At 45.2% G+C, this 25,215-nt stretch overlaps 1 protein-coding gene across 10 annotated transcripts in view; it reads right to left on the bottom strand.

Moving 5' to 3' along the window:
- The window catches only part of SFSWAP (splicing factor SWAP), an 82,481-nt gene extending 59,366 nt beyond the window's left edge, over window positions 1-23,115 (bottom strand). For 7 of the 10 annotated variants that reach the window (XR_014069729.1, XR_014069727.1, XR_014069728.1 and 4 more), the window contains exons 1-7: window positions 22,746-23,115; window positions 20,040-20,209; window positions 19,325-19,456; window positions 15,038-15,123; window positions 5,932-6,157; window positions 4,916-5,028; window positions 3,887-4,022 (exon numbers count right to left, since the gene is read on the bottom strand). Coding sequence is in view for 7 of the 10 variants with exons in the window: in XM_081545328.1 (XP_081401454.1) it covers window positions 3,887-4,022; window positions 4,916-5,028; window positions 5,932-6,157; window positions 15,038-15,123; window positions 19,325-19,456; window positions 20,040-20,209; window positions 22,746-22,963 (1,081 nt within the window). In the remaining 3 variants the exon portion in view is untranslated. Of the gene's footprint in view, window positions 1-3,886; window positions 4,023-4,915; window positions 5,029-5,931; window positions 6,158-15,037; window positions 15,124-19,324; window positions 19,457-20,039; window positions 20,210-20,623 lie in introns of all 10 variants that reach the window. The other 3 variants (XM_081545332.1, XM_081545333.1, XM_081545334.1) reach the window with 2 other exon arrangements.
- Between the last annotated feature and the right edge of the window lie 2,100 nt (window positions 23,116-25,215).

Genomic DNA, 25,215 nt, shown 5'->3' with positions numbered 1-25,215 from the left:
GCTTTTTCCTGACACCATGCTTTTCATAAGCCAGCCCTTCCTCATCTGAACCCGTCTCTGGGGGGCTCATTCATCTTCTCCCTCTGAAGAGTCTCCTGGGTTTTGTGCTGGGGAGGCCCCAGGAGGCAGTGACATACCAGGCCAGGTCGCTCCTCCTTAGAAGGCTGAGCCTTCCTGCTTTGACCAGCAGAGTTTTTCACTTAAACATTTTCCAGTTAAATGTACTGGAATGTATGTATTTAATTAAAATTTATGCAAACAGATGAAATCTGGGTGGGAAAAGAGAATGGCTGCTTCTGTGAAAATGAAACTGAATCCTTTAAAAGATGGGTTAAAACACCAATTGCTTAAAATACAAAAACAAAAAACTGCTGTGGAACGCAAGGAGGGAGAAAGAATTGTGAAAGCACAGAAGGAAGACATCGCATGCCTGGGGTCCTCTTGAAGTGCACCTCACCTCACCTCACCTCACAGAACCCAGGCTGGCCGTGGTGAGTACGCCCGGCAGAGACAAGAGTGTGGCCCACACCAAAAGTGAGTCAACAGGGGCACACGTTCAGGTACATATGGATGGAGCATTTTCAGACCTGTTTTAATCACACGCTTTGCTTTAAATCACCAATTTACTCAGACCTCCCAAGAACTTCTATATAACATGTCACTTGATTATCTTATGGGCCACATCAGATGTGGTCCTTTATTATGCCTCTCTTTCAAATTTTTCATATTCTTGCTTGCTAATTTTTAAGATTCTAACCACAAATAAAAAACAAACTTCTTTGAGAACCCAAGTACAGCTATCTGTGTTTACTTCTTCTAAGCATTTTTCTGATCCAGAGCCAAATTCCAGCCCAGGGCTGTTCCTGGGAATACCCAGGCTACCTTTCCCACCCTAAGTCTCTTGAATGCTAGATGGGTTGTTGTCATGGCAACCCAAGGGGCTGATCCTGGAGGGAGGGCTCTCAGGGAACGTTTCCTTCACTACGTGCTGTCCCCGCACCCCTCTTCACAGGCAAGTTCCAGGAAGGGGCCAAGGGGTCGTGCATACCACCCATTCACTTCCTACCAGGAGGGAATCTGGTTTTTGTCCTCCTCATTTCAATAAAACTGGTCTTGATCCTGGAACAATGCATTTAAATCTGTGTGAAATCTGAAGGACACTTCAGAGCCTGCTCCCCAGCCTCTAGGCAGAGCTGACTACTGCTGAGAACAGTCTCCACAGAGGAGCTCTGCGACCTCCCTCTGACCCACAGCCTGTGATCCCTCCTGCACCCACAGAAGAGGTTCGATGCAGGCACCTGTGAGTAGCATCTGGCTTGCTGTGTGTTTTGCTAGACTGCCTTGTAGTTTTACAAAATATGAATTCACTGCCACCATCTGTGAGTTGAGATGTTTCACCCAAACATGCTAGAGTCCTTGCTTTTCTGGAATACCTAGAAGTTGGTCCCTGCCCTTTGCCATGTCTAATCAGCCACACGCTCTGTCAGCACCAACTCCTTCATCTCCGCGGGCCTGGGCAGATGTGAGGCTGCCCTCGATGCAGGGTGTGTCCAGGCATGACCCCTCCAAAGCCCCTCTCCTACTCATGTCTGTCACTCTTGCACGTGCGAAGGAGATGAAGTAAAGTGAAAGTCGCTTAGTTGTTTCCGAATCTTTGCAACCCCATGGACTATACAGTCCATGGAACTCTCCAGGCCAGAATACTGGAATGGGTAGCCTCTCCCTTCTCCAGGGGATCTTCCCAACCCAGGGATCGAACCCACATCTCCTGCATTGCAGGTGGATTCTTTACCAGCTGAGCCACTAGAGAATGATGACCATCAAAACAACTATTTTGTTGAGGGGAAGAGCCGGTTACTAATGGTGCCCCGTGACTGGAGTATCTCCATCTAGGGTCATGGGTCCGGTAGGGAACCAAGACTTCTCACCCATGAACTGGTTCACAGAAGTTGCAAAGAGGAAGGGTGAGATTATCCCGGGGGAAGAGGCTGCCATGAGTCACCCTGGCCTCTGGGGCCCCTGGTGGGTGGCAGAAGGACTGAAGTCATGGGCTACCTGGAACTTGCCCAGACCTTTCATCCTGCCATTAGTTGGCCTAGACCACGGTCAACAATCAGACCACAGGACCTTGCAGTGAAATCCCGAGTCACTGAGCAGCTTCTCTTGCGCGGCTACTCCCCGCCCAGTCCTACAGGGTCTCTAGACACACTGAGCCATTACCGATATCACAGTTAACTGCACGTACACTAGTGATAAGCAGCGAGAATAACCAGGTAACCGCCACTCAATCCTGAATTTCTATTCCTTCCCGATGTTTGACAGCTCTAGGAATCTAGTGGAGGTGCAGGGACACCACATTGAACTTGTGGAAATTCAAGGACGGGTCTGAAAAGGCACAGCAAGGAAGAAGGAAACCGGAGATGTCCTGTTCAGCAGGCTTGCACCTTGGGCTGAGGCAGCAGTAGATTCACCTGTGCCGGCTGTCCACACAGAAAGCCCCTGGGGAGGCTGAGGAGTGATTTACAAAGTGCTACAGGCATTTCCACTTATTATGACAGGTTCACCACACCTCAACCCCAAACCGGAGAAGGCAATGGCACCCCACTCCAGTACTCTTGCCTGGAAAATCTCATGGACGGAGGAGCCTGGTAGGCTACAGTCCATGGGGTCGCTAAGAGTCGGACACGACTGAGCGACTTCACTTTCACTTTTCACTCTCATGCATTGGAGAAGGAAATGGCAACCCACTTCAGTATTCTTGCCTGGAGAATCCTAGGGACAGCGGAGCCTGGTGAGCTGCCGTCTATGGGGTCGCACAGAGTCGGACACGACTGAAGCGACTTAGCATAGCATAGCATAGCAACCCCAAACCCTAACCAGCAGGTGAGATGAAACAGGGCCAGATCCGCTCTTTGATTAGAACATTTAAAGAAATTTCATTTGACTTGATTTAAGCATTAAAGATGTTACCTGAGTTCTCTAAGAGGTTTTTTTAAGTTCACTAAAGCAACTGATTTCTGAAGTCTAAAAATGTTAATTTAGCACATCAAAATTACACATTGTTGCATGCCAGTGCCAGACAGGAAGTGCAAAAGGACACAGTTATCCTTTTTAACAAAAGCTTCATCCCCCCCAAACAAGCACTTTATACATTTTTAAATGGAATTAACCTCAGGCTGACCCTGTAATCGCAGAGAGTGACAAGCTTTATAGATGGATTCATTGTTTCAGATACCAGATATACGCTAAACAGGATTCCTGTGGCTTTGCTAAAGGTTCTTCTCTCATTCAATACTTAACCTCTGAATAAAATAATTTTAAAAAGACCTGGTAGTAAGACCAAGGTTAAATACTTTCAAACAATTTCTTGAATAAAACTCAAGATTTGCATTCTGTTAGTAATCTTTAAGATTAAGAAGAGTAGCAATCAGAGAGAATAAGTAGGAACTGAAAACAATTCCAAGGTGCATATTAGACACTGTTTTAAGCCCTGTGTCTTTTTCAGCAAAGCGACCATGACAGACAACACTACATGTCCACCAATGTCTGTTCTCCCTGCTCTTCTTAACAGAACTCTGATTTTGTTTAGGGCAGCGATGTGTCCAAATGAAAGTCCATTGCCCAGTCTATGCTGCACGATGAGAAGACCATATGACACTGCTTTCTGCTCTTGCCCTTCCTCTTCCTCTTCATCCGTCCTGGAATGCAGGGCTGATGCTGGTGACAGGGCAGCCATTTTGACAATATGAAGCAATAAGCAAGAGGACGAGGCCACGTGCTAAGGATGTTCAACATGAAGGTTCCTCATGGCACTTCTACCAGACCTGCCCACCAGCTTTCATATTTTTTTGACACCCTGTTGGGAAGCGCACAACAAAATACTCACAGTCAGTGGTGTACTCCACCTGGGAGGGCTGCACGGCTGCACCATCTGCCGTGGGTGGGGTGGGGGCAGGACTGTCGGCCTGGGCTTTACGGACCAGCGCTGCAAGGGGGTGATCAGGGTCCACCACCTTCAAAGGCTGCAGAGAGAGAAGATGCCAGGTCACACCGTTTCCTGCATTCTGACTCACGCAGAACCCTTCTGTGGCAAGAAGCTTCATCTCAACTTTAGAACAGTATCTACACTTTAGAAAAACCTCAGCACATGCATGTAAACATGCATGCACACAAGGAGGTCCTGACTAATTGTGGCTGAGAGCTCTAGCTGGTCGTGAGATCCAGAGGAACTGAATAAATGAATCACTTCACTTTTCCTAATGACATGAGGGAAAGTAAGGACGGGTGATCAGGACTAGACTGCTGCTGAGAAAAGTGTCAGGCTCCAAATTCACTCAAAACCTCAAACTGTGTCCCTCCTCAAAGCAATTTCTCATTTTTAATCACCAACAGCTTTTAAAGTCCAATCGATCAGCTGCACTGCGTGACTGCTGAAAAGATAAGCTTAGGTCTGAAGGACCCATTTTCCCACATCACAAATGGCAGCATGAGAGATATGGATTAACTCCTAATGATAAGGATGAAAAAAAAAATTTAGGTTTTTAGGGAACACATTATGTTTCCTGTGACAGATGGTTTCAAGCAGCACATACTCTGTGCACCTATGAAATCCTCTCATAATAAAATCTGTATGAAAAACCCATTTTCTAAGTCTTAACCAACATTTTACTTTTTCTAAATATCCCAAATAGTAAAAAATATCCCAAATATAATAAAATAAAAATAATCTGCTTGTGATTATATAAAACAGGACATGTAAGAAATAGAGACCAAATCCTTTGCTGCCAAGTCAAACAAAATGGCGAAATATATCTCAATGATCATAAAACGAAATAGAGCTATTACACAAAAACATGCTTGCTTAACAACTTCCCAAGGTTAAATGATCAGTTTTGTTCTGTACGGAGACCAGCACCTTCATGAGCTCCTCCAGGCGGTTGCACTTCTTCGAGGCAAAGAGGGACGGGTGCAGGTAACTGCCATCCTCCTCATCATCGTCATCTTCATTGTCAGAGCTGACGCCCGACTCTGAAAGCAAAGCACATTTCAAGACTTTAAGGTACAAATATATTGTGTGAGAACTTAGGAGCAGACAGAGCAGAACTATGTGCTGCCATTCCTCAGTTATCTGTCCAAATAATCCGTCTGGCAAATACTCCCCATCTCGCTGCCCCTCAAGTCACTCAACAGCAAGGTAGGCGGTGAGAAAGGCGTGGCCCAGCGGCACCTCCCCTCTGGCATTTACCGGTCAGGGACCACTGAATATTCACATTTTTTACAAAAGAGGCAAAACTCTTACTAATTTCTGAAAGTAAAATAACAACAACAGGTATTTTAGAAACCTACAGGAGACCAACATGGAGAAGGTAAGGTCTGTAGTAAGACTGACACAACTGATTTTGAAAATCATGTTTCAGCTGAAAGAAAAATTCAATGGCAGACAGATATACAGCTGTCTCAGGATGTTATTCAAAATACTTAATTGGCCTTTGCCATAAGAACTCCAAATTTAGACACTCAACCTTAGGCCCTAACCGGGCGTGTACTGTAGAACGAGCCACGAAGCATGAGCCTGTTGCTTTCTCTGTGACACGTTCAACAGCCCAAAGGAAGGAATTATTTCCAACCTACATGGTTATGCTCTGATGGCATCAATATTTAATTCTACATCACCAATCTATAAAAATATTAATTAAGAATCTAATATATTTTCAGACTTATCAGGAAGAGTGTCACACTAGACTACGGTGTACCAGCAGGTTTAATCCTCAGGCCTTGGCAGCAGGACTTCATAAACGTTCTGGAAGTTCTGCAGCGCAGACTTCAAGCTTGTATCTATGAGGATGACTCTCCCTACATTTCTCCAAGGTCCGCCCTTACCCCTGCCCAACCCCACCCCAACCAATGCAGGACAGAAACAGTTTCACATACTCTTTTTCTCTTCACTTTTGTTTTCTGCCAGTACCGTATACCGTCCTTCTTTCATCGCTTTCTGGATGAATTTGTAGTAGGGGTTGAGGTAGTGATCAAAGCGTAGAAAGTCAAATTGAGAGTTTCGGGCCTGCTTGGCTTTCAGCATTATCTCGAACTGTGCACCTTGTTTGCACACAAAGTTGGCCGTGCGCTCAATGATGGCGTGCATTTTGGCTGTTGGTGGCTATGAGAAAACACACACATTCATGTTACCAGTTCGTTCTCTTGTCCACTGACGACATGACTCAAAACATAGAAGTGACCCTGGTTTTTATTGCCAACTATAAGAAATTACAGACATTTCAATGGGAAGAGTCCAGTTTGAACAGACTGTGACATTGGCCCCTGTCACACGACACCCAGTTTCTGAATTTTGTGAGGAGGAAACTCCCACGCTGAGGAAGGACATTCTAGCTTTGTACTGAACTGACGGGAGGAAGATTTTTGTAAACAAATCAACATGTTTCTGTATATTAGGCGCCCTTAACCATGGTTCCATGACAGGCTTCAGAGTGTTATGAATCTTCTGGGAAGTTGTATGTAAACTCGGCACATAGACATGCATATTTCTAGGAGAGGGTGCATGTTTCAACAAGCTTTTCAAGGATCTAAGAATCATTTCTCTTTGGGCTCTAGAATCACTGCAGATGGTGACTGCAGCCACGAAATTATAAGACACTTGCTCCTTGGAAGAAAAGCTATGACAAATCTAGACAGTGTATTAAAAAGCAGAGACATCACTTTGCCAACGAAGGTACACATAGTCAAAGCTACAGTTTTTCCAGCAGTCATGTACAGATGTGAGAGCTGGACCATCAAGAAGGCTGAGTGCCGAAGAACTGATGCCTTCGAATTATGGTACTAGAGAAGATTCTTGAGAGTCCCTTGGACAGCAAGATCAAACTAATCAATCCTAAAGGAAATCAACCCTGAATAGTCACTGGAAGGGCTAATGCTGAAGCTGAAGCTCCAATAGTTTGGCCACGTAATGGGAAGAGTCAACTCATTGGAAAAGACCCTGATGCTGGGAAAGATTGAAGGCAGGAGGAGAAGAGGGTGACAGAGGATGAGATGGTTGGATGGCATCACTGACTCAATGGACATGAGTTTGAGCAAACTCAGGGAGATAGTGAAGGACATGGAAGCCTGGCGTGCTGCAGTTCATGGGGTTGCAAAGAGCTGGACACGACTTAGCAACTGAGCAGCAAGGTGTGGTCTGGCCAGAACAGGGAGGGTTTTCACCCACGTTTACTGGGTGAATCATCTTGTTGCCTTAGAGTGAGTTTACTACTAGGAATCAGACCCCACCTCTTTCCTGCACCTGCTGCTAAGTTACCTCTACCACATCCCGAGCTGAGTAATTCTTACCCACACATGGAGCCCCTCAGACCAGAAGCTGGAAGCCACACATCTGAAATACTTTTATTAGTATCAATGCAAAGATTAATACTAGAAAATTACATGCAAATAGAGTGGGAAATGACCTCTTATTAATGATGCATAGTCAAGATGCTTATTGTCACTTCAGGCCTGAATCCTTCACAAAATACCAATGCCTTAATTCTCAAATGTGACTCCTGAACTAATGACGTCCTTCACTCCTGAACAGCATAAATGTCTACAATTAAAGCAATTTACTGATCCTAAAATAAACCGGAGGCCATGTTAAGGGCCCACTGGGCACTTAAGTCTGGATGCTGATGCATGTTTTCAGTGGCTTTGGCTCAACAGGAAGATTAATTTCTGAGTCAGTGTATATACGATAATTATTTATGATTACTTCAGAATAATGGTCCTTATGGGAAAATATAACCCCATCTGCCCCACAAGTAGAGATGTTTTCTCATGACCCACCCACCTGTTGGGCAGTATTATAGCTACAGTGCTTACAGAGAAACAGGTAATTTCACAAAGTGATGATGAGGATAGAGAAAGCACTTTATGAACATCCTTTTAAAATCTGCTACTGAAGCAAGTGTATATAAGACAAATGCTTGGTCTGGAGAAAGACATTCTTTGCTCTATCATGTAAGTTTTAGAAAAATCCTTTTCTATTTAAGAATATGATCATTCCCACCAAAAGATGAGATTTTAAGGATATGCCCAAAGTATTAATATGCATATGTTACAAAGACTGATATGGGGGAAAATGATTGTCTAATTTAAGAAAGTGCTTTAAGAAAGTGACTGAGCCCAAGAAGGGGGGCTAACACCTCCCAGATCCCCCAAAATTAATGTGGCTCTAAGAACTCCAGCGTAGGCATCGAAAATGGGACAACAGTATGTGAGTTCAGAAAACCTGCACCAGTATGAGATTTCCGAAAAGCTCTGAAAAGACTGGAGCTCAGATCCGGGGAGCTGGATGAGAATGAGGGGCCAGACTGGGTGGCACATTGGGTGAATAAGTGAGGAACCCCAGGAGCAGCTGGGCTGGCCCTTTCCTCCTCTAGGATCATGAAAGTGAAAGTCGCTCAGTTGTGTCTGACTGTTTGCGACCCCATGGACTATATAGTCCATTAAATTCTCCAGGCCAGAATACTGGAGTGGGTAGCCGTTTCCTTCTCCAGGGGATCTTCCCAACCCAGAGATCAAACCCAGGTCTCCCGCATTGTAGGCGAATTCTTTACCAGCTGAGCCACAAGGGAAGCCCAAGAATATTGGAGTAGGTAGCCTATCCTTTCTCCAGCAGATGTTCCTGACCCAGGAATAGAACTGGGGTCTCCTGCATTGCAGGTGGATTCTTTACCAACTGAACTATCAGGGAAGCCCTCTGTGATCACAGCCCCAAATATCAGATTAAGTCATGAACTGCATTGTAAAAACAAAACTATGGCTGTAACAGCAGGGAATATAGGGCTGTCAGGGGTGGAAAGGTCTACTAAAACCAGATTCAAAATCCTGAGGCCAGAAAGGAACATGGTGACATATGTGGTTTTACAAATACATTTAAAATCTGTGTGGAAAGAGGGACAAACAGTTAAGAGACAAAGTACCAGAAGAACACATACTGGACCAGGGGTTAGTTAGTGCTCATCATATATGAACAGTCCTCACAATCTCCTGAGAACACACACGAACTCCACAGGGACCTGGGTAAATAATTTTTTTCCCCACCCCCATCCCATGGCAACACACCAGCTGAACATATGGTGAGAATTAACGCTCTAATCAGAACAACCTTCAACGAAGCTTAACCATGTGGCCCCAAGTTCTGCAGTGGCTCTGGGCTGCAAGTGCAGGCCTGACCCACAGGCTGACCTGGGGCGGCTACTCTTGACAGCTCTAGCCTGTGTCCCCGTCATAGAAATAATGGTGTCAGGGGGACTGAGGAGCCAAGCAAGCACAGTGCCTGGCTCACAGCACCTGCTCAACGAACACTCCTTATCTGCTGTTGCTATTAACCTACTGGACGGAAACCCAGCCCATGATGGGAACTGTGCATTGAACCGTTCCCCTTTTTCCTTCTGTCCATAAAGTAAGTTAAACAACCACTGTTCATTGGAAGCACTGACACTGAAGCTCCAATACTTTGGCCACCTAATGCAAAGAGCCGACTCATTGGAAAAGACCCTGATGCTGGGAAAGACTGAAGGCAAGAGGAGAAGGGGGTGATAGAGGATGAGATGGTTGGATGGCATCACTGACTCAATGGACATAAGTTTGAGCAAACTCTGGGAGATTGTGAAGGACAAGGAAGCCTGGCGTGCTGTAGTCCACGGGGTCACAAAGAGTCAGACGTGACTGAGCGGCTGAACAACAAAGTGCATTTCCCATGTAAATACACTCAAATGGGTGTGCTGAGCAGCAGCACTTCTGGTCCCCACGGCTTGAGGGAAACGCAAGAAGGTACAGAATAGACAGGCCCAGAAGGCCCGTGGCATCTCAGGTGGGTGAGAGATCAAGCTGAGGCACGCCCTCTACCTTCCCTGTAGTGCAACACAACACAACCACAAACGGGCCTGGGCGTGTGCAGAACTCAGGAGGTGAAAAAGCCTGGGAAAGAACAGGTAACTGAAAGCACTGTTAGGACAAGCACTGGGCTACATATTCTGGCAAAAACTAGCTCCTTATTCCTCAAGAAACATACAAATAGCCACACAGAGTCAGTATAAAAAGCTAAAATAGAGCTGTGAGGCCATCTGAGGGGCTTGAGGCTAGTTTAGGGGCTGGACCTGAAACAAGTGGCCAGCTTTGAGCCTGCACCAGCACACGTTCCTAGGGTGCTGTGACCTCTTAACTTCTCCCAACCCTTCACACGAAACCCCAGAGCCCCTGCAGCCATTGGGTTCTAAACCAAAAACTTAATTTAGAAACCAAAAACCCCTAAAGCACCTGCTCTCTTTACCATCCCCAGCCCCGCAAGGCCAGGAGCTAGAGATGCCCCTGCCCACTCAGGCAGCATGTGTCCACATAAACATATGCCAGCAGTTTCAACATTTAGTAACCGAGATGGGATATATGACACAGACATCTGCCTACTAGAACTTCTCCACTAACGTGGACACGACAGTGTATAATGTACACAGCGGATCACTGCTCCAATTCACAGTAATTATGAAAAATCCACTACTGACGTCACCATAAAGGAAAAGCAAGCTGTCCACTGGAGACCCAATGAGCACCCACAAGTCGTTTCTACACAGAGCAATTTCCTACTCAAGAGACCATTTTATAATAACATCAGAAGCGAGCCGACTTCCAGTTCAAGACGGTGGAGCAGAAGGACATGTGCTCATCTCCTGCAAGAGCACCAAAATCACAACCAGCTCTTAAACAACCACTGACAGGAGGACACTGGAACCCCCCAAAAAGATACCCCACATTTTAAGACAAAGAAGAAGCTGCAGCAAGACTGTAGGAGAGGCACAATCAAGATAAAATCAAATCCTATACCCACCGAGTGGGTGACCCACAAACTGGAGAACAATAATACCAAAGAAGTTCTCCCACTGTAGTGAAGGTTCTGAACCCCATGTCAGGCTTCCCAGCCTGGGGATCCAACAAAAGGACTGGGAATCCCCAGGGAATCGGACCTTGAAAGCCAGCAGGATTTGATTACAGGACTTCCACAGGACTGGGGGAAACAGAGACTTCAGTCTTGGAGGGCACAAAATCTTGTGCACACCAAGACATAGAGGAAAGGAGCAGTGACCCCACAGGGGACTGAACCAAAACTATCTGCTAGTGTTGGGGGGCCTCCTGTGGAGGTGTGGGTTGGCAGGGGCTCACTGCAGGGTCCGGGGCACTGGCAGCATCAGTTCGGGAGGGTCCCTGTTGGCATAAGCCCTCTTGGAGGTCACCGTTAACCCTACCATAGGGCTAGCAGACCCCAGGGCTGAGTTGCCTCAGGCCAAACAACCAGCAGGGAATGAGTGAAACCCCACCCATCAGCAGATAATTGGATTAAAGCTTTACTAAGCAAGGCCCTGGCCACCAGACCAAGACCCAGTTTTTCCCATGCCAGTCCCTCCCATCAGTAAGCTTACACAAGCCTCTTAGCCTCCTCCATCAGAGGGCAGACAGAATAAGCAAGAGGCACAGTCCCAAAGCAGCTAAAACAAAAACCATATTACAGAAAGTTAATCAAAATGAAAAAGCAGAAAGTTACATCCCAGAAGGGACATCATAAAACCCCAGAAAAACAACTAAATGAAGTGGAGAGGGAACCTGCCAGAAAAAGAATTCAGAATAATGAAGTGAAGATGATCCAGGATCTTGGAAAAACAACGGAGAAGATGCAAGAAATGTTTACCAAAGACCTATAATAAGTAAAGAACAAACTAACAGAGATGAATACACTAGAAGGAATCAACAGCAGAATAACTGAGATAACTGAGGCAGAAGAACAGATAAATGACCTGGAGGACAGAATGGTAGAAATCACTGCCTTAGAACAGAATACACAAAAAAGAATGAAAAAAAAAAAAAAAGAAGACAGCCTAAGAGACCTCTGGGACAATATGAAACGTACCAACATTCGCATTATAGGGGTCCCAGAAGGAGAAGAGAGAGAGAAAAGACCTGAGAAAATGTTTGAAGAGATAACAGCTGAAAACTCGCCTAGAAGGGAGAAGAAACAATCAACCACGTCCAGGAAACAGCGAGTCCCAGCAGGACAACCCCAAGGAGGAACGCACTGGGGCACACAGAAACCACACTGACAGAAATTAAAGAGAGAGATAAAACACTGAAAGCAGCAAGGGAAAAACAACAAACAACATACAAGGAGACTCCCATCAGGTTTATCAGGTGATTTCTCAACAGAAACTCCACAAGCCAGAAGGGAGTGGAAAGATACATTTAAAGCGATGAAAGGGAAGAACCTACAACCAAGATTTCCCTACCCAGCAAGACTCTCATACAGATTTGATGCAAAAATCAAAAGCTTTCCAGGCAGGCAAAAGTTAAGAGAATTCAGCAACACCAAATCAGCGTTACAAAAACAAATACTGAAGGAACTTCTTTAAGCAGGAAACACAGGAGAAGTAAAAGACCTACAGAAGATAAACCCAAAATAATTAAGACAATGGTAATAGGATCATACATATCTATAATTCAGTTCAGTTCAGTTCAGTCACTCAGTCGTGTCCAACTCTTTGTGACCCCGTGAACTGCAGCACACCAGGCCTCTCTGTCCATCACCAACTCCCGGAGTCTACCCAAACCCATGTCCATCGAGTCAGTGATGCCATCCAACCATCTCATCCTCTGTCGTCCCCTTCTCCTCCCACCCCCAATCCTACCCAGCATCAGGGTCTTTTCCAATGAGTCAACCCTTCGCATGAGGTGGCCAAAGTATTGGCGTTTCAGCTTCAACATCAGACCTTCCAATGAACACCCAGGATTGACCTCTTTTAGGATGGATTGATTGGATCTCCTTGCAGTCCAAGGGACTCTCAAGAGTCTTCTCCAACACCACAGTTCAGAAGCATCAATTCTTCGGCGCTCAGCTTTCTTCACCGTCCAACTCTCACATCCATACATGACCACTGGAAAAACCATAGCCTTGACTAGACGGACTTCTGTTGGCAAAGTAATGTCTCTGCTTTTAAATATGCTATCTAGGTTGGCCATAACCTTCCTTCCAAGGAGTAAGCGTCTTTTAATTTCATGGCTGCAATCACCATCAGCAGTGATTCTGGAGCCCAAAAAAATAAAGTCTGACACTGTTTCCACTGTTTCCCCATCTATTTCCCATGAAGTTATGGGACCAGATGCCATGATGTTAGTTTTCTGAACGTTGAGCTTTAAGCAAACTTTTTCACTCTCCGCTTTCACCTTCACCAAGAGGCTCTTTCGTTCTTCTTCACTTTCTGCCATAACGGTGGTGTCATCCACATATCTGAGGTTATTGATATTTCTCCCGGCAATCTTGATTCCAAATGCACCAACCAAAAGACAGAGACTGACCGGGCAGATGAAAGCATGTGCATGTAGGCACTTCCACTTCCCACATCACTCTGTTTGACCCCCCAAACTGTAGGTAATTTTTTTATACTGTGAAGTTAATCATGTTCCCATTATGGCTTGCGATTGTAATCATCTTTTACTTTTTGTCTGGTTGTTGATTGTGAAAACTGATAAACATCTTTCTCTATTGTGATTATGTAACTATTACTCACTTAATACCACTGTATCATGATTGGTCAACAGAAAAATAATAAAACTCTGTATTACCAAAACTAAAGGGGAAGAACCATCAAATCCATGCTGCACTAAATATGGGAAGTGTCATGCACACGTGAGGAGAATGCAAAAGACTTCTGTGAGTTTTCAGTGTCCACTGTTTATTCAGTGATGCTGTAGCAGGACACACAGAAGGACCTGGAATACCCACATCCATGGTAGGAAGACGCCAAAGAAAAAACTTTACAATGAGCACAAACAGCCCTTTTCTGGGTATGTACATGCAACAAAAATGTTTTAAACATCCCTAATAAACATGTAAGGATCCTACAAAGCATAGCAACTTATGATGGCCCAACAGTTAAAAGACTATGAGTCAGAGTTCCTGCTTGCTGTGTGTGACCCAGCTTCTTCACTTCTCTTCCTTGGTGAAAGAGAGATAGTAACAGGAAGCTACTTCATAGTATCACTAGCATTAAATGAGGTAATAGGTGGAAAACTCTTGATGAGGCCTGTTACAATGTAACCTTAACCAAATGTAGCTGAAATAGCCAGGTGATGCTGCTGCTGCTAAGTCGCTTCAGTTGTGTCCGCCTCTTTGTGACCTCATAGACGGCAGCCCACCAGGCTCTGCTGTCCCTGGGATTTTCCAGGCAAGAACACTGGAGTGGGTTGCCATTTCCTTCTCTAATGCATGAAAGTGAAAAGTGAAAGTGAAGTCGCTCAGTCGTGTCTGACTCTTCGCGACCCCACGGACTGCAGCCTACCAGGCTCCTCCATCCATGGGATTTTCCAGGCAAGAGTACTGGAGTGGGGTGCCATTGCCTTCTCCGAATAGCCAGGTGAGGTGAGATTAATCCAGCTCCGCCAGTAACCAGCTGCAGAGCACTAAGGTGGAGAGGATGCCACCCAGGTGTTCTTCCTGAGTGTAGGGGCTGCCTGGAGATACCACAGGGTCTTGACATACTAGAGAGTAAAACCAGGTGGAAGCGTGCCAAGGGAATGTCAAGGTAAAGACACTTAAGTGCCCAAAAAACCACATTAGAGAAAGATGGGACAGGGCAACTTTACTGAAGCCAAGCTGCTTTGAGCATGAGAATTTTTACACCTAAACGTGGCTAACAGTCTCCTCACTAGGAATTCTGACCACGTTTTTCTGCGCTGGTAAAACCTGGGGATTCAACCACATGGTCTCTGAGAGTGAGCCAGCTCCCCCAGCCCCTGATGCTCTGGTCTAGTGATTCTGCTGTAATGTTTCTCTTTTTCTTTAGAGAAAAATAGGCAGTGTGTGTTGATCTTTCTTCCATTAACTCAAAAATAATTGTAAAGCATCACACAAACTGTAAGGCGGCTGTGACTGTGGTGAGGCTCTCACATGAGTACTTCCTGGTCAGTGCTAACAATGGTGAATAGCATCGTGAAGGACAAAAACACCTACCAGCTCCACATCAGGCGGCACGTTCAGTCCTAATGGGGCAATGAAAGGCTCCTCGTTTTCCTCCAAATTTTCAGCCTCATTTTTTTCTGTATAAAAAGAAAACATAAAACTTCAGAACCACGACCTGAAAAGAGGTCAGTAAGCAACAGTGGAGGGGAGAGCGGCATGAGCATCACCTGGCCCCTCATGGTCTTGTACATCACAGCTCCCAGAAACACTTCCACTCTCTATTCTGTGTTCACTGTACTACCTGTGGGCAAAAGCACCTCACCAGGTCCCAGAGGGGCGGGGTGGTGCAGCATGGGGCCATGCCTCCCTCGTTCTTGTCTGTTTCCTCCTGGTACAGACACAGTGGCAGCGTGGACTCCAGGGCCATGGTGAGGGTGCAGTGAGACAACACATGTGAGCATTTCCACTCCAAGGCTCTGCACGTAGCAGGCGTGTGACACACTTTCAGCTCTCCTCCTTCCCAGCTAAGCCCACCCTCCAAACTCTCTGGGTGGGTTTCCCAGAGGGCCAGGCACAGCACAGGCTGCTCAATTCCAAGACGACCATTTTCATCACTGAACCATAAAATCCCTGCATGTAACTGCCAAGACCTCTCCACCCAAGCAAACCACTTCTCTCTTCACAAATAATCAGATGTATGTTTATTTTCATTTCTTGTTTAATGGTTCATTTAACAAAATCTGTCTACTGGAAGTCAGACAAGACACTACACACTGTAACTTTCTGAATTCTAAGGTACCTATATACACCTCAATTTACTGAACAATTTAAAAGGATATAGTGAAATGTACGAAAACATACTAGAAATTTGTAAAAGCTAACATTTTTAAGAATTTCAACATCTACTTATTTCTTCTTTCAAAAAAGATGATGTGAAATGAACATTAAGTCTTCATCAAAACAAATATCTCCATTGTACATAATGGAGTCTCTTGAAGAGACAACAATTTCAAACTTAATTCTCTGTGAAGCCAAGAATTTTATATAGGCTTCACAGTACACAAAGACCTGAGGACTGCAGTCTGATGAGACATAGATTGATTAAGTAAGAGTATTTACCACTGTCCCACAAGCTCACATACCCTTGCTCTCTCCCAAGAACTGAAGACCTACTATGGCCTGAAAGTTCCCTGTAATCAGCAACCCCTGTTGAGCTCCAGTAACCAAATCACACAGCAGAACTGGTAGGTATTAGAAACACTGGTTTGCAACACACCAAGTAACAGCTTAAAATTCCCAAATTTCTTTGGGAATGAGGCCAAAGGTGTGAATATATAAAAGTATAACTTTACCATATCTCCCTAAAATGACAAAGTGGTATAAACTTCGTTCAAATAGCCTTTCCTTAGTGCTAAGCTGCTCAAAAATAAAGGAACTCGGAGCAAAAGAGCTCTCTGGAACAGGTAGGTTATAGATTTGCTCTGTTCTTACACATACTTTTCTTCACAGAAAAATGGTTTTAGTAGCACAAAATAAAAACCAACTATTGTAATGCTAACTCAGATTCAAATAAATTTAAATCTTTTCTTGTTAAAAAAAAGGGATAGGTGATAATGGTGAAAATCTGTGAAAATAAAGGATGGAACTGGGCTGGAAACAGTAAGCTGTAGAAAGGGAAGAGAGAAGTTACACAGAACTAAAGGCGCTGTCAAAGGCTTCTGGTTAATATCACAAGGATTTACAGCAGTGGAACACCAGGACAGTGCAGTCGCCCCTCAGTGTCTGCAGAGGCACCAAAATCTGGGGATGCTCAAGTCCCAGAGCTGGTCCTCTGTATCTGTGACTCCACTTCTGTGGATTAGACCAACAGCACAGTACTGCTTTTTATTGAAAGAAGAAAAAAAACTGAGAATAAGCAGACCTCCCCAGTTCACACCTGTGTTGTTCAACAGTCAACTGTATGGCATTTCTGGAAATCAAGGAATATTGAGACATGTTGGTGACTCAGAAAAGCAAACAAAAATTAAAATTTTAGACTGTAAGATAATGCAGCAGTAAAGTACAATCTAGTTGTTAGTAGTACTGGGTAGCAAACTGTATTCTATTTAAAAAGTGTGTATGCATAGGTACACATACAAGTATGTATGTGTGTGTGTGCATGTGTACATGTTATTTGTACATGTGGCATTTTATTTATACTAGTGTAAATGAAAAGTCGAGCTGTTAAGTTTTACAGGGGCCCAACTTCCATTAAAAAATTAATCAGCACATAAAGCAAAGTTCTGAGAATGTGGTTACAGAAACAAGGTTTTAAATATGGAGAAATTTACATTAAAGAGAAAACACACTAAAACTTAGAAGAGAAACTAAGCCACACTGAAGTTCTTAAAATTCAATGTTGTTGTTACTTAGTTGTTAAGCTGTGTCCCAATCTTTTGCAACCCCATGGACTGTAGCCCACCAGGCTCCTCCGCCCATGGGATTTCCCAGGCAAGAATACTGGAGTGTTTTCAATAACCCAACCATATTTGACATCAGGTAGCCCAACAACTACACTGAGACAGGTGCCCAACACCTAGAACAGGGGTTTGCGACATCTTTCTGCAAAAAGCCAGACAGTAAATATTTCTGGCTCTTTGGCCAGGTGGCCTCTGTCTCAACTACTCCACTTTGTCAATGAAGTGCAAGAGCCGCACAGACAAACAGGGACAAATGAGCATGGCTGTTCCAACGTAACTTCACAGAAACGTGCCAACTGGGTCTTCAGTCATAGTCTGCTGATCCCCAATCTCAAATGTTAAGAAAATATTACTGTGGATTTTCCCAAAATAGTCGATTGACCTCACAAAAGACATCTGGGTTCTATGAATCTCAGTTCTTCCATTGTGAAATGGAGATAGTGTGCATTCCTTCCTTCTGATCGAACACTGCATATTTAAAGCACACATAATGTGCAAGGCTCAGAGACAACAACAAAACTGGGACTGTCTGGAATCCTAAGATGGATGACTTATTCTAGATTAAGGAATGAGTGTATACTTCTCAAACCTGCAAGAACATGTCCACTGCACCCTAACTTCTGAGGTCTGCTCAGATTCAAAAGTCAATGCAACAAGGTGTTTAATACCTTAACTAGGCTTTAACTCAGTATGATTAAAATTACATCTGGGAAAACTCTTGAGAAGCTTGCAGAACAGAGCTGTGCAACAGTGATTCTTATGCTCATAAAGTAATCAGCAGAATGAAAGCAAGGGCAATGAGGCAATTGTCTGTATGAGCTGGCCCCTACATCTTGGCGTCATGCCCCATGGTGAAGAAGCTGGGAGAACCCTAGTGTGCCTGCAGGGAACAAGCATTTTAATGTGCAGGGCAGACGGCATTTTAATATTAACTGCCATAGTTACTTCATACTTGCCGGAAGATTTGTTACTTGAGGAGAAAACAAGTAAGTTCATATCACAGGTTCAGCTAGCTCCAGAATTCCATCTCTCTATGATGTGATTCCAGTTCATTACTCCAAACATTTGAGTAGGTTTCTGAAGTTCTTCTTCTCTTTAAACAAAATATCCTGAATAAAGTGATCCACCCTTAATGTTTCAAGTGTGTGTTATCATTATTGATAATTCATGACTGATCAGTATGCTGGACTGTAATGAAAGTGCTCTCAGGGCTTATCAAAGTGAATATGGAGTTTATTACTGAATTGCACAGGTTCAGTTTTTGTAGTAGCACTATCATTTATTTAAATAAATATTCAGAGTTAATCCAAAAAGGCATAAATTTAGAATCTTTATTTCTAGGTAAATATTACTTACTTTAAAATACTGTGGTAAGTCTACGTCCTAGGGCCTATCAAGCTTAGCCAGGACACCCTGTGCTATCTTCTGTTTGATAATAACTGACTCCACAGGTGTCCTTCCACCGGACACCTGTCATTATTTCACTCATGGAGTGGCTATGAAGAAGCAGGTTAGCAGGAGGGTGGTTAACGCCTGTCCCTTCAATGCCCTGAGAATGAGTTACTGTGGATTTCAACGCATATACTGTCCGTCTGGAAACACAGAATCCAGAGTAACTTCCTGCTCCATGAATCCAAAAGAAAGAAAGGAAAAGGCAACCAGATCCTTGGAAGATAACTGCAGTCTGAATTCATTCCCCACTTCCAACAACAATTCCTTTCCTACTTCTTAGCTTTGTTTTACCCTAACATCAATCACGTTTCTTCTCCGTCCCACGGTGACACTGTGGCTGTTTAGTGCCCACAATCGTGCTCTGAAGACGCTATGGTTACACGCAGTGCCTGCCCAACATCATCACCCGGGCAGCCCCTCACCTCACCTCTCTGTTTGGAAGGTTCCTCCTCCTCCGTGGGTTCGGATGGGTCATAGTAATCACTGCCGTACGTGAATCCCACTGCATTGTAGCTCCCGTCCTCCGCCAGCGCTTCACTCAACCGCTTGTATTCTTCCTCTTGAACAAAAATGAGAATTATGTTAACAGAAGCAGAAATTTACTGAGAAACATTTTATATATTTCTAAAGTTGTGGCTATCAGTAAAGCATACAACACACTTTTTCCAACCTCTTTTCGAGGCAAAAATGTTTTTTAAAATTTCACACTTCACATCTATCAATATGTACTTTTGCCAGTACATGTTTACCACAGACAGCGGATTACACGTCTTTTGTGGAAAATTTCTTCCTGCTGAGAAACTTGGGGATTAAGAACTGTATTAAAGATTGTTATGGCAAAGACAAGAACATCAATTTTAATTTATACGATACTGTTAAAGAAGAACAGTTAAAGAGTTTGGTTTTTGTTTTTTCAAATCCCAGTCTGCCCTCAAAAGCTGGGAAAATTCTCTGTGGCTCTATATATAAACTATCCTGAGGTCCTCTCAGAACGCAAAGACTGCTGTTTTTCCAATCCACTGGGTACTGTCAAGATAATATCAGAAAGAGTGAGTATAAAAAAATGAATGGGAGTAAACTTTTAAATACTTAAAAATTTTTTAAAAAGTTTGTTGCTTAAGGAAGTTTTTCTTGAGCAGTACCTTGCCTTGCCTCCTCCTCAAGCAAGTCCGTATGCAAGGCTAAATACCTCTCTTCATCACACAGGGTCTCTATTCGCGCCTCCTCTTCGGAGAGCTGGTAATCTCTGTTCCATGTGGAATACTCAGCATCGTACTCAGAAAGGTCATGCAGGTGACCGCGCCCATCATATCTGTAATATGAACGTGCTGGTCAATGGGAAGAAATTAACGTTTGGGTTGGTTCGTGTGTGACGTTTTCTTATGTATACTTACCAATTAAAATAAAGAAATAAAAATATTAAAGCAAACATAAAAATTCTTCTCATTATATTTAATTTGGCTAGTCATATCTCACCTACTTTTAAACTCAAGTTATCTTAACAAAGTCTACATTCCTTTCTAACATATGATAAAACTTATAATTAAAGGTAAACAATCCTTTAATAGCTTAAATGGTAACCACTTCAGTGGCAGTTCTTACCCTTTATGGTTTGGTTAACCATTCAATGCCATTTGTAAGAAAAAAAAAAAAAGAAAAAACTTTTTTTTTTTCTGAAAAGTCAAATATCATAGCTTACATTCACACAAACCGAATACATAAATACCTATCCGTAAGAACCAAACGGTCGAAATTTCCTCGCTTCTTTCTGCTAGTCCCGAACTCTCAGGAGAGATCTTCACCAAAGAAACTTGCGTCCATTGGAGGTAAAATCTTGGCTAGGCTCGCCCCCTAGCCACTTGGCTGAGGAAATAAGTGCTGGGTTATGTGATAGAGAGACACACATACATAGGAACAGTGACATATACGTGCAGTTTAAGGAGGTTCACTAGAAACAGAGCAAAACTATTAGAAGATGCAGCATAAAATATGTGCTTCTAAACTTTATGCCCCCAGGATATAACATACATGAACACACATCCATGTGCACTTGCATGGACCCTTTGGTATGTTAGCCAGATGAAGACTAAGGAAGCACTTTCCGCTATGCTTTTAAATACAAAAAGTTCAACGAAGATGCTGTCAAAGTGCAACTCTCAGATAATGAGTGAATTAGGGAATTTTACTTAAAACACTCAGATTTAGGGTTGCAAAAACAGATGTAGAGAGACAAAAGTCTGCTTAATTTTTTAATGCTGACTTTTGTAATGAGGAGTAGAAAATACAGGGGAAAAAAAAAGACATTTACAGGAAAAAAGGCCAAATATTTCAGCCAAGTTATTGCATATTATTAAATTTAAAAATTATTTTTTACTATGCTGTAAACCTCCTTAACTTACAAATGTAGATCATTATCTTAAAATATTACACATCTACATGTGTAGCGTTTGCTCCCCACTGGTTTTGGAAGATCTAACTCACATCATGTACAGAATGATATGGAAAACTGTATAAAAAGCTCAGACTCCCTCACTTATCAAACTTTAACAATACCACAAGTAACATTTTTCAAAAGGAAGCCGCCTAACAACTCAGGCAGCATCATTCAATAGAAACCATGGTTTAAAGGTACAGCATGCTTGAGCAGAGTGCCAGGGCCCTCAGGTCCAGACCTGAGCTGGCGACCCTCCCTCCACGAGTTCTTCTTGTCTAGATCTAACTCCAAGTGGAAACGTCGGGGATGGAAAAGGCGTCTGGTCATTAATGTGTCCATTCTGGCCAGCTCAGAGATCATCCCTACAGTCAGGTTCCAGGGCTTTGTAGTATCCAGTTTTAATTGTCTCAAACGATGGGCTTCCTTCACTTGGAGAGACTATTCCACAGTTTAATGGTTGGTCACGGTTACTTTTTAGTCCAGGCCCCAGAAGCAGAGTTGCCAAATTGGCAAAAACCAAACCCACAAACAAAAATCCCAAGGAGAAAGAGGGACTGAAAACACGGGAGGGGAGGGGAGCAAACAACCTACATCATGTGAGGTCATCCTTTTCAAATCAAACATCTTTAGAAATTTCAATCCCATGACCCCTCTGTCCAAAGTGGCCAAACATCCTCCAGGGTGACTATCTAAAAGCATGTTTGATTTGAAAAGAACATCTTTGTCTCAGCTCCACCCTTCAGTTTTAAGAGACAGTGAAACCAGCCCTAAGAACAGCCCTACGTCTAAGAGCAACGCCAGTGTCTGCAAAAAGTCAACTGGCCTTCAATTGATTGACAACTTCAGCCTGAATCTGTGAAACTCATCGTATTAACACAGGAAGGGGGAGGAATGAGGGGGGGCAGGAATCAAATGTCATGACGGCAAAATACAGGCGCTCCACTGAGAGCGCTGGGAATAAGAAAGGTTGAAAGCCAACTCTTGGGGTCCAAGAGGTCTCTAATCGCGACATCAGCTTGCGGCGTTTCAGATTGCCCTCCCACCACACGGAGCTGTGGGAGCGCAGAGGGCCCCAGAGCGCCGGTCAGGAGAGGCCCAGGGCCCGGGCAGCTTCCACTGCCCGGAGTGGCAACTGCAACCCAGCGACAAGAGTGAGGGGTCGCGAGGGGCTGCGGGAGCAGAGACGATCCCTTCGGCGACAGACGCGGCACGCAGCTCCAGCCAGTGCCTTAGGGCAGGTTTCACCATCCCCTCCCCACCAAAACCAGTGGGATGTGGGGACAGGGGAGAGGTGTCCCCCGGATCCCCGATGACTCCAGAAAACCCCTTTCAGTCCTGGCCATCAAGTCAACAATCAGACGAAATCAAGCGGGCGAGGGAAGGGGAGGACCGGCGGGTGGGGGGAGGAACCGACCTGTCGATGAGGATCTTGTGGTCCCCCATCCAGGGGATGAGGTGCTGTCCCTGTTCCTGGGCCAGGGCCCGCTCATCGTCTCGGAACAGCTTGCAGGCATAGCCGAAGACCAGCAGCTCCACTCGGTTCCCCCCACCGCCGGCACCGCCGGGCCCGGTCTCCTCTTTCGCGCCGCTTTTCCTCTCGGTTTTGGTGCGGCCTCCGCTCGCGCCGTACATGACAGCGTCCCCGGCGTCCAGGCTGGTTTTCTTCTGCGCCGCGGCCGATGTCCCTGAAGCCTCTGCTTGGCCTATCCGCTCAGTCAAGAGCGCCGCATCCCAGCCCCAACCTAGACACTGCCGCCATTGAGGGCAATAAAATGGAGGAGCGCAACTTCCGGCGAGGTTCAGCCCTACTTCCGGCAAGCAGATTCCACTGATTAGCTTATCCACTCGCGTCGTTTGAGCCTCTAGAAAATATTTGGCTCTAGCTTTTCGCATCGGAGGTGCCGCCACGTTAGGAACTTCCGTTTTCAGAGGAAAGCGCGTTTTTGGTGTGGATTTTCTGCAGCGGCAGTCCAGAGTAGTGGCGAAAGCGCGGCTTCGGATCCTGCGTTACCTACACCCGGGCGCGTCCGGACCCTGGGCGGAAGGAGGGGGGCTGCTTCGTGGGCTGCGTGCGCGGCTTGGTGGGGCGGGTGCTCTTGGTTCCTAGGAGAGGTTTTTCTGTCAGCCGGGCCCTGGACCATGCACTCTGGGGCGAGGGACCGTCGGGTCGGGTGCTTGGGGGCCGTGGGGCCATGAGGGCGTGGGGTTGAATGTTCTGGGGTCGGGTGCTCTGGTACCGAGGCACCGTGGAGTCGGTTACTTGAGGGCGTGGGTCGTGGAGTTGGGTGTTCTGGGGCCATGGGGTCGGATGCTCTGGGCTCGGGGACCGTGGAGTCGAGTGCTTGGGCGCCGTGGCGTCGTGGGGTCGGGTGTTGTGAGGAAGGGGGGCCGCGGGTCGTTGCATCGAGTGCTTTGGGCCGGGGATTCTGGGGCCCGGGGAGGTTGACAGGGTGTGCCTTGGGAGCAGGTTGCATGGCTTTTCTGAAGCCCTGGTTTCTTCTCCGTCTTGGCGGTCATGACCCTGGTCTCGCCTACCTCAGAAGGTTTCCTAAGCAATTGTCAAGAGATCTTAGTAAGATGCAAAGCCTCTTACCTTGACAGATTTTGTGGTCCTGGGATCTGTGTGGGAGGAGAGTGGTGGGAACTCCGTTTGTGGAGACCTGTCAATTGAATGCGGGGTGATTTTGCTTTGGTTTGTTTCGTCTCTTACTCTTATTTGTTTAGTTTACTGATACAACTACTTTTAGAAACTGTCACTCTCTGATGAAGTTCAACGTATTTACCTATACCCTGCAGTTCCACTTGTCCGTGGATACCCTGATGGGTACCCTCATGTGATACCTGGAATGCTACAGGAGACCTGGACACAAGTGTTTATAGCATCCTTCTTGAATGGCCCCAGACTGGAAGCAGCCCAAGTGTCCATCGACAACAGAATGCTCAAATAAATTGTAGTGTAGTTGTATACACAGTGGAATATACGATGAAACTGAATGAGCTGCAGTTACAAGCAAGAGACTGGATGAATCGGAAACAATTTTGAGCAAAGGAAGCAAGACAGAAAAGTGCAAATAGTACCTTTGTAATTCCAATCCTAAAATTCAGTCAAAATTAGGCTAAAATGGAACACCCTGGTGGTCCAGTGGTTAAGAATCTGGGTTCAGTTAAGAAAACAAAGGTGGTTCTGCAGAGGGAAATTAATACCCTGAGCTGGTAATAAAGGTCTAGGAAGAGCTGAAAACAGGTAGGTAGGGTAACCCAGAGCCCAACGAGCCAGCGCCCCACTACCTGGAGGCTGGAGTTGGTTGCTTCCTCAGAGCTGAGGTGGGGTACCTGCTTTGGTTGTGAAGGAAGGGCTGTGCGGAGACCTAGAATCAGGAAGAAGATACAGGTAAAACAGGAGATGCCATTCAAAACAGAGAAACAAACAAATACACTAGCTTCTGCCCTCCAGCACCCAAACAGCATTTGTTGAACGGAGGTGAAGCCAGTGGGCAAGGAAGCCTGTATGCTCAGCCTGTTGGCCAAGCCTCTGTGACACTGGATAGGAGGGCATCAGAGGTCATGAGGGCAGATAGGTGCCCTCTCGAGCACATGTAGGACCCATTTGGTCCTCATGAGGCCCGGTGAGAAACAAGACAACAGTCCCCAAATGGGGTTGATGATGCTAAGCCTCATGTCATCAAACTAAGACCTGATTTAATTATGGTTTTGGCTCTCCTAGAAATGGAATCTTAAATCGGCGAGTCAGGAATCACCTGGTCAGCACTAGTTAGGTCACTTGCTTTTTAGATCCCTGCCACCTCCTCCAGGAGAGTAACCTTGCAATAACCAACCTGTTTGGGGTCTAGTATGACTTGTTCCTGCTCCCTTCTACCTATGAA

This window comes from Giraffa tippelskirchi, chromosome 11, assembly GCF_054371585.1.
Source record: "Giraffa tippelskirchi isolate mGirTip1 chromosome 11, T2T-mGirTip1v1.2.pri, whole genome shotgun sequence".
Lineage (NCBI taxonomy): Eukaryota > Metazoa > Chordata > Mammalia > Artiodactyla > Giraffidae > Giraffa > Giraffa tippelskirchi.
The sequence above is the reverse complement of the archived record's forward strand: the minus strand, read 5'-3'. Positions and strand labels throughout refer to the sequence as shown.